The sequence below is a fragment of the Chiloscyllium plagiosum genome, chromosome 51 (assembly GCF_004010195.1).
Source record: "Chiloscyllium plagiosum isolate BGI_BamShark_2017 chromosome 51, ASM401019v2, whole genome shotgun sequence".
In the NCBI taxonomy this organism is placed as follows: domain Eukaryota; kingdom Metazoa; phylum Chordata; class Chondrichthyes; order Orectolobiformes; family Hemiscylliidae; genus Chiloscyllium; species Chiloscyllium plagiosum.
The window spans coordinates 2,497,069-2,506,566 of NC_057760.1; the positions used below are offsets into that span (position 1 = coordinate 2,497,069).

General features: G+C 48.5%; 1 protein-coding gene across 3 annotated transcripts in view; it reads right to left on the bottom strand.

Moving 5' to 3' along the window:
* The window catches only part of msto1 (misato mitochondrial distribution and morphology regulator 1), a 22,364-nt gene that overhangs the window by 9,127 nt on the left and 3,739 nt on the right, over positions 1 to 9,498 (bottom strand). For all 3 annotated transcript variants that reach the window (XM_043684010.1, XM_043684008.1, XM_043684007.1), the window contains 6 exons: positions 7,273 to 7,408; positions 5,591 to 5,660; positions 5,160 to 5,235; positions 3,273 to 3,321; positions 2,344 to 2,494; positions 2,127 to 2,244 (listed from right to left, as the gene is read on the bottom strand). In XM_043684010.1, coding sequence (XP_043539945.1) covers positions 2,127 to 2,244; positions 2,344 to 2,494; positions 3,273 to 3,321; positions 5,160 to 5,235; positions 5,591 to 5,660; positions 7,273 to 7,408 — 600 coding nt within the window. The remainder of the gene's footprint in view (positions 1 to 2,126; positions 2,245 to 2,343; positions 2,495 to 3,272; positions 3,322 to 5,159; positions 5,236 to 5,590; positions 5,661 to 7,272; positions 7,409 to 9,498) is intronic.

Consider the following 9,498-nt stretch of genomic DNA (forward strand, 5'->3'; position numbering starts at 1 on the left):
AACAGAGCATTAACTGACAGCAGGCTGTCCCAGGGAACAGAGCATTAACTGAGAGCAGGCTGTCCCAGGGAACAGGGAATTAACCGAGAACAGGCTGTCCCAGGGAAGATGGAACAGAGCATTAACTGAGAGCAGGCTGTCCCAGGGAACAGAGCATTAACTGAGAGCAGGCTGTTCTAGGGAACAGAGCATTAACTGAGAGCAGGCTGTCCCATGGAATGAGGAACAGAGCATTAACTGAGAGCAGGCTGTCCCAGGGAAAAGAGCATTAACTGAGAGCAGGCTGTCCCAGGGAACACAGCACCAGGGAACAGAGCATTTAATTGAGAGCAGGCTGTCCCAGGGAACAGAGCATTAACTGAGAGCAGGCTGCCCCAGGGAGAAGGGAACAGAGCATTAACTGAGAACAGGCTGTCCCAGGGAACAGAGCATTAACTGACTGCAGGCTGTGCCAGGGAACAGAGCATTAACTGAGAGCAGGCTGTCCCAGAGAACAGAGCATTAACTGAGATCAGGCTGTCTCAGGGAACAGAGCATTAACTGAGATCAGGCTGTCCCAGGAAACAGAGCATTAACTGACAGCAGGCTGTCCCAGGAAACAGAGTAATAACTGAGAGCAGGCTGTCCCAGGGAATGGGGAACAGAGCATTAACTGAGAGCAGGCTGTCCCAGGGAACAGAGCATTAACTGAGACCAAGCTGTCCCAGGGAACAGAGCATTAACTGACTGCAAGCTGTCCCAGAGAACAGAGCATTAACTGAAAGCAGGCTGTCCCAGGGAACATTGCACTAAATGAGAGCAGGCTGTGCCAGGGAACAGAGCATTAACTGAGACCAAGCTGTCCCAGGGAACAGAGCATTAACTGAGACCAAGCTGTCCCAGGGAACAGAGCATTAACTGAGAGCAGGCTGCCCCAGGGAACAGAACATTAACTGAGAGCAGGCGTTCCAGGGAACAGAGCATTAAATGAGAGCAGGCTTCCCAGTGGACAGGGAACAGAGCATTAACTGAGATCGGGCTGTCACAGGGTAGATGGGACAGAGCATTAACTGAGAGCAGGCTGTCCCAGGGAACAGAGCATTAACTGAGAGCAGGCTGTCTCAGGGAACAGAGCATTAACTGAGAGCTGGCTGTTTTAGGTAACAAAGTATTAACTGAGAACAGGCTGTCCATGGGAACAGAGCATGAACTGTGAGCAGGCTGTCCCAGGGCACAGAGCATTAACTGAGATCAGGCTGTCCCAGGGGACAGAGCAATAACTGAGAGCAGGCTATCCCAGGGAACAGAGCATTAACTGAGATCAGGCTGTCCCAGGGCACAGAGCATTAACTGAGATCAGGCTATCCCAGGGAACAGAGCATTAACTGACAGCAGGCTGTCCCAGGGAACAGAGCATTAACTGAGAGCAGGCTGTCCCAGGGAACAGAGCACCAGGGAACAGAGCATTAACTAAGAGCAGGCTGTCCCAGGGAACAGAGCATTAACTGAGATCAGGCTGTCCCAGGGAACAGAGCATTAACTGAGATCAGGCTGTCCCAGGGAACAGAGCATTAACTGACAGCAGGCTGTCCCAGGGAACAGAGTATTAACTGAGAGCAGGCTGTCCCAGGGAATGGGGAACAGAGCATTAACTGAGAGCAGGCTGTCTCAGGGAGCAGAGCATTAACTGACTGCAGGCTGTCCCAGGGAACAGAGCATTAACTGAGAGCAGGCTGTCCCAGGGAGCAGAGCATTAACTGACTGCAGGCTGTCCCAGGGAACAGAGCATTAACTGAGAGCAGGCTGTTCTAGGGAACAGAGCATTAACTGAGAGCAGGCTTCCCAGTGGACAGGGAACAGAGCATTAACTGAGATCGGGCTGTCACAGGGTAGATGGGACAGAGCATTAACTGAGAGCAGGCTGTCCCAGGGGACAGAGCATTAACTGAGAGCAGGCTGTCCCAGGGAACAGAGCATTAACTGAGAGCAGGCTGTCCTAGGGAACAGAGCATTAACTGAGAGCAGGCTGTCCCAGCGAACAGAGCATTAACTGAGAGCAGGCTGTCCTAGGGAACAGAGCATTAACTGAGCACGGTGCTGTCGAGGAGCACTGACCGACTGGCTGACTGGGCGATGGGGTAATGTACCTGCAAATAGTCACATTCTTCAATGTAGAAGTGCAGCCTGTCCTCAAAATCATCCAGGAACAAAGGATCACGGATCAGCTTCTCACCAAATCCAAAAGCTTCAAATCGATCGGAGGTGCTGTGTGTACGAAAGCACAACACAAGAGATCAATCAGCACCGCACAGTGTGGTCTGACTACTCTCTTCATACTCCCCCTCCGGGTCTGAGCTGGCTCACCTGCTGTGGTTGTATTGCTGGATGACAGAGATAGTCTTTGGGTGAAGGTGCACTCTCAGGTAGTCGGACCACACCCCGACACTGTCCTCCAGCCTGTGGCTGCTCTGTGATAAGTTGAGGGCTCTCTCAGCCCCAGGCACTGCTGCAGCTCCTATCAAAACAAATAAGGTTAGAATGGGCTGGCTGCTGGGGCACATGGGTGGAAGGTATGTGTGCACTTGTGTGTGTGTGTCAGCATTTGGCAGTGTGCCTACACATGTGTGATTTTGTGTGCGCGTGCGCCTACATGTGTGTCAGCATTTTGCAGTGTGTGCGTGCCAATATTTGGCTGTATGTGTGTTTGTGTGCGCGTGCCGACGTGCATGTGTTTCTGTGTCTGTGTGCGTATGTGTGTATGTGCGCACGCGTTTCTGTGTGTGCGTGTCAGCCTTTGGCTATGAGCGTGTACGTGCACGTTTGTGTGTGTGTCAGCATTTGGCAGTGTGTGTGTGTGCGTGTGTGTATGTGTATGTATGTGCGAGTGAGTGAGAGTGAGAACGAGAGCGCGCGAGAGAGAGCGCGCGAGAGAGAGCGCGCGAGAGAGAGCGCGAGAGAGAGAGCGCGAGAGAGAGAGCGCGAGAGAGAGAGCGCGAGAGAGAGAGCGCGAGAGAGAGAGCGCGCGAGAGAGAGCGCGAGAGAGAGAGCGCGAGAGAGAGAGCGCGAGAGAGAGAGCGCGAGAGAGAGAGCGCGAGAGAGAGAGCGCGTGTCTGTGTGTGTGTGTGTGTGTGAGAGAATGATTGTGTCTGTCTGTGTGTGCCTGTGTGAGCATTTGGCAATGTGCCTATGCATAGCCGATTGGGCTTCTGGAAGGGTGTCGGTGCACCAGCTGAAACACAAACAGGAAGCAGCATTACTAACGCCTGTGGATGGCTGGGAGAGAAGCCACTCACTTTCCTCTCCTTGGAATGGTCTGGAGTTGGAGTTGGAGTTCAGCTCATCCTGAGGGAAGACAAAACAACAGAAAGCAGTGAACCGGAGGAACCAGCTTTTTTGTCAAGCCTCAGAACCTACAGGTCATATACATCCCCATGTAACCCCTACACAAACACATCTGTTGAATATAGCAAGATCACACAAAAATGCCTATCCCAAGCATGACCGATGAATTGGGAGTTGGCGGTGGGCTGGGTCATCTCCCTTTGGATTTTGTGATGGGATCTGTAATCCCCGAACTGAACCTCTGGAGCAAGCAGTTGGGACTTGAGTCACCTGATCACCTGTACACTCTATCCCCTTCCTGGATATTCACTGTATCCAGTCCCTCTGCTCTCAGATTGGGGAGGTAATGGCCTCTTGATTCTATCCCTAGACTATTAATCCAGAGACCCTGGGAATGTTCTGGGGACCTGGATTAAAATCCTGCCATGGCAGATAGTGGCATTTCAATAAAGATCTGGAATCGGTCTAATGATGGCCGCGAAACCATCGCTGATTGACATAAACCCCAACCTTAGTCCGTAATGTCTGTGACGGAAGGAAACTGCCATTATTACCTGGTCTGGCCTCCATGTGACTCCAGATCCACAGCAATCTGTTTGACACCTAACTGCCCCCTGAGCAATTCAGGACAGGTAATAAATACTCGCCTGGCTAGTGCAACCAACATCCCGTGCATGGAAAAAAACATGTTGATCAAATATCCCCTGAGCCTTCTCTGCTCTGAGGTGAACAACCCTAGCCCCTTTAGTGTCTCCATGTGAATTCAAGCTCTTCACCCTGTACCCTGTCCAAGGCTCTTGACACCTTCCCTCAAGTGTGGGACCAAGGGTTGGTCACAATTTTCCAGTGAAGGCTCAACCCGCATCTACAGTTCCTCTGTGAATAAAGTCAAGGATCTGATCTACTTTTTTTTTGTTTTTAAAATCGCACTTTCTCCACCTGTCTGTGTAGGATTTCTGTATCCCTAGGTTTACCTCCCCTGTATCCCCTTTAAAATGGGATCATTTAGTTGTTTCTGAATAAAGTGGATCATTTCAACAGGTTTCTCAGCAGCAGGAAATGGCCTGCCCATGCCTGAGGTGTATAACTCTCGTCCTCACTGTTTACTACAGCCCCCTGCACTGTGATCTTTACAAACTGGGAAGTCAGGCCCTGTATGATCCAAGACACTGCTACTACAGAGCAGTGAAGGGGACCACCATGTTTACATCCCTCCAGGCTTCACTGGACAGCAGAGCTCACCCCACAGCCTAAAGGAAGATGATCACCACCACCATGGGATATGCTGTGCTGGATGCTGTAGAGAGTCAGCACCCAGACTCCTGCCCCTCATGATCCAGAAACAGGAACTCTAATCTCCACACAAATTAATATTAGCCCAAAATCAGGAGCTGGTCTGAATGACAGGGACCATCCCACTATTGCATTGTTGTAAAAAAAAGCCCATCTGATTCACTGAGGCCCTTTAGGGAGGGAAATCTGCCAATTCGACCCTGTCTGGGCCTACACATGACTCCACACTTACGGCAATGTGGTTGACTCGCGCTACCCTCCGAAATGGCTGGAGAAAGTCACTCAGATACAGTTCAGAAACTGAATCATCCACCATTCTGTCAGAGGAAATGAGGGAGGGACAATAAATACTGAGCCTAACAGGGTCACACACATCCAGTGAACAATGGAAGACAATAAGATTCTGTACCAGAATGGATTTAAACACAGTGCTGGGACTACTGGGACACTAGACAGTGCTCTGCACATCCTGCTTTATAAAACAGATGGTGAAAACAACAAGAAAGGAGAGTCCCCAAGACAAAACCAGAGTGAGAAATACTCACCCCAAGCCTGTCAAGCTGCTGTAGAAACTGATTCTTCACCACGGGATCCTCCTTGTGTACACTCAGGCTCCCCTTCCTGTATTCAACAAACATGTGAAAGATTCTTCAATCCAGTCCAAACCCTGCACTCTGTAAAACCTCACCCATCCAGAGCTCAGGATAACTGAGGCGATGGAAGCAGGGCCGGCAGGAATGGACAGTCACAAACACCAGCGAGGCTTGCAACACTGCTGAGATCATGCACTGGGTAGAGTACACGTCCCTGAGCTGCGTGTATCAGTCAGGGCCTGGGGGTTACAGTCAGACTGTCCCTGTGCTGGGTGTATCATTCAGGGTCTGAGTGTTACAGTCAGACATACGAGGGGCATTAGTGAGAAAAACAGAAAGATAAGGTAACCACTGAATGGCCTTTAGCAGGCTTTGTTCCTTACCATGTTAGTGCAGGTTCAGTCTGACTAACGCCGTACAGAGCTCCCTCCTGCTTCAGACTGCTCAAACTCCCTGCAAGATACATCAAATCATCCAATTACTGTAGGTCCCTGCTGCACTGTGAATCAATTTCTATGATCTGCCTGTACTGCTCGTAAAACAGAACTCTTCACTGTAGGTAGGCATGTGACTACAATAAATCAAACCAATTTTAGCCTTCACGCCTGCCAAAAGTGGTGAGGGAACCTCATTTTCTCATATCCAATATCAGACACCAATCCTTCAAAACTGATGCAGAGGAAGTCTCTGAACCTGGCTGCAAGGAGACGGGGAAGTAAACCTTTTAAAAAAATAAATTCATTGTGGGATATGGGCATTTATTACCCGTCCCTAGTTTCCCTTGAGAAGCTGGGGGCGAGCTGCCTTCTTGAACTGCTGCAGTCTATGTACTCAGGATTAACCCATAGTGCTGTCAGGGAGGGAATTCTAGGACTTTGACCCAGAAATTACCGGTGGTCAATAGAATACAGAAAAAGCAGGCCATTCAGCCCCTTGCTGTACTCCAAGAGCATAACTGATGGGCGAGTTCACGTCTCCCACTGTCTAATGGAAGCTATTCATTACTGTTTCCCAAATGAATAATTGATTGAACAGTGCAGCTTATCCCTTTGTAATGTTACACCTGCATCAACACTGCTCACAGTGCAGCCTATCGCTTTGTAATGTTACACCGACATCGACACTGCTCACAGTGCAGTCTATCCCTTTGTAATGTTACACCTGCATCAACACTGCTCACAGTGCAGCCTATCCCTTTGTAATGTTAGACCTGCATCAACACTGCTCTCAGTGCAGACTATCTTTGTGTCATCTGCAAATCTGGACACGAGCCTTCCTCACCCAGCTTCGAAGTCCTTCAGGGACAGAACGAGTTGCTAATACCCCAACACGGATCTTTGTGGGACACCACGAGTACCATTGTGCCAACTTGAGAATCTGTCCAGTCCCCTGACACAGTATCTCCCATCGATCTGCCAATTTCTGAATCAAGTTTGCAACATTCCCTCTGTTCTGGAGATTCATCCCAAGGCACCAGTCACACATGAAGTGCTTTATCCAAACCATTCCTGACCTCTCCCGAAATAACATCCACGGACACCTTCCTTGTCCATATCTTGAATCACCTCCAAAAAAATTCACCCTCGTGTGACCTACCCTTTACAAACCCAAAATGGCTTGCTCTGATTAGCTGCACAGCTGCAAGTGTTTAGGTTTAACGGTAGACTCTAGTCAGTTCCTGACAATGATATTCGACTCGGTAAAAACAATGACTGCAGATGCTGGAAACCAGATTCTGGATTAGAGTGGTGCTGCAAAAGCACAGTAGTTCAGGCAGCATCCGAGGAACAGGAAAATCGATGTTTCGGGCAAAAGCCCTTCATCAGGGATACAGGCAGAGAGCCTGAAGGGTGGAGAGATAAATGAGAGGAGGGTGGGGCTGGGGAGAAAGTAGCATAGAGTACAATAGGAGAGTGGGGGTGGGGATGAAGGTGATATGTCAGGGAGGAGGGTGGGGGAAGGTAGCAAAGAGTACAATGGTTAACCTGTCTATAATCCCTCAGTTTCCCCCCCCCCACTCACTTTCCCTAAAGAGAGTGAGATGTTGTGTGTAAGAGTATTGTACCTTTGAGGTCCATCAGGATCAGGCGGGGGGTGTAGGTGGGCTGGCCTTGCAGCGTCACCCCTTCTCGGAACAGAACATTGCTGTTGATCTCAGAGTACGAGTTGTTGGGTTCCCCATCGTAACACAAGGCAGCATCCTTAACAGGAGGCAGACAGAAGAGGCCAGTTCAGTTCTATTCCATATTTATTACTCACTCAGATCTAGCACCGGAGGCAGCAATTCACTTCAATTTTAAAGAAACCCAGATCAGGGCACATACAAACAAGCAACAGGAGCTGGCCATTTCATCCCTGAGTCTGTCCTATGACTGATCATATGTGCCCTTAACTACACATTCCCACAACTCCCAAGAGTTCTCTGACCCTCTTGTTAGTCTGCAATCTACCTACCTCTGCCTTAGAAATAAACAAAACCTTTCATGTCCGTCTTAAATGGGCAAACTTTTATTTTGAAACTGTTACCCCTGGCACTAGTTTCTCCCTGGTAAAAACAATGACTGCAGATGCTGGAAACCAGATTCTGGATTAGTGGTGCTGGAAGAGCACAGCAATTCAGGCAGCATCCGAGGACAGGCAAAATCGACGTTTCGGGCAAAAGCCCTTCATCAGGAATAAAGGCAGAGAGCCTGAAGCATGGAGAGATAAGCTAGAGGAGGGTGGGGAGAGAGTAGCATAGAGTAGAGACCCCCTGAGATTCTTGTAGAGAGAGGAGGAAAACTTCTTCAAGGCAGGCATCCTTGCAAGAGGATTCGCAGTCGGGGTTAAAATCAACGAGGTAAAAACAATCACTGCAGATGCTGGAAACCAGATTCTGGATTAGTGGTGCTGGAAGAGCACAGCAATTCAGGCAGCATCCGAGGAAGAAGTTTTCCTCCTCTCTCTACAAGAATCTCAGGGAGTCTCTACTCTATGCTACTCTCTCCCCACCCTCCTCTAGCTTATCTCTCCATGCTTCAAGCTCTCTGCCTTTATTCCTGATGAAGGGCTTTTGCCCGAAACGTCGATTTTGCCTGTCCTCGGATGCTGCCTGAATTGCTGTGCTCTTCCAGCACCACTAATCCAGAAACTAGTTTCTCCCTAACATCCTACCTGGATTTTCCCATCCCAATCAACTTACATATAGAGAAGGAACAACTGCTCAGCTATTCACTAAGATCACGGTTGATCTGATTTTAATCTCACTCAACTTTACATTCCTGTATGTCCCCAATAATCATTTCTATTTAGGTGACTTATTCAGCTTTTCACTGTATTTATTATTCAATTCTAATCTATCTCCTTCTGTCCTAAAACCGTTTAAAGACTCACCATCCATCGTCTCTTAAAAAGGAAGGGAATTCCAACGACTCAACCCTCAGAGAAAATTCCCCCCAAAATAATCAGTTTTAAATGAGCAACCACTTGTTTCTAAACTCAGAACTGCAGTTCTACAGTCTCCCACAAGAGAGAACATCCTTTCCCATATCCACCTAATCAAACCCCCTCAGCATTGTCGATGTTTCAATTCAGTTACCCTAACTCCTCTAAACTTCAGACGCTTAGACTGTCTAGCCTTTCCTCATAAGGCAAGCCACTCCTTCCAGGGATTAGTTTGGTAAACTTTCTCTGAACTGTTTCCAACACATTAACATCCTGCTCTAAGTACGGTGATCAGTACTAAACATGGTTAAACACTAATATCCTGTATAACTGAAGCAGAACCTCCCGACATTTGTAATTCAATTCCCCTCGCAATAAAACATATAATTCCATTAGCTTTCCTGATTATTTGTTGAATCTACAGACTAGCGTTCTTAGATTTATTCACTGGGAAACCCGAATCTCTTTGTATTTCAGAGCTCCACAACTTCTCATCATTCAGATGTTGTTTCTTATTCTCTCTGCCAAAATGGACAATTGCACATTTTCCAAGATTACACACCATTTGCCAGTTCTTTACCCACTCACTTCACACGTCTACTTCCTTTGATAGGGATGTGGTATCCTTGTCAAAATTCACCTTTCTTTCTACCATTGTGTCATGAGCACATTTAGTGACCACAGCTCCAATCTGTTCATCCAAATCACTGAAGGAAACTGTATAAGAATGAAGTGCTAGTATTGACCCCTCATCCCTCTTCCCCACTCACCCTACCTTCAACAACCCACACAATCACTCACCTCGCACTCTCCACAACCCCACAAACCAACCCTCACACTCCCCCCAACCTTACTCCCTGCCCACTCC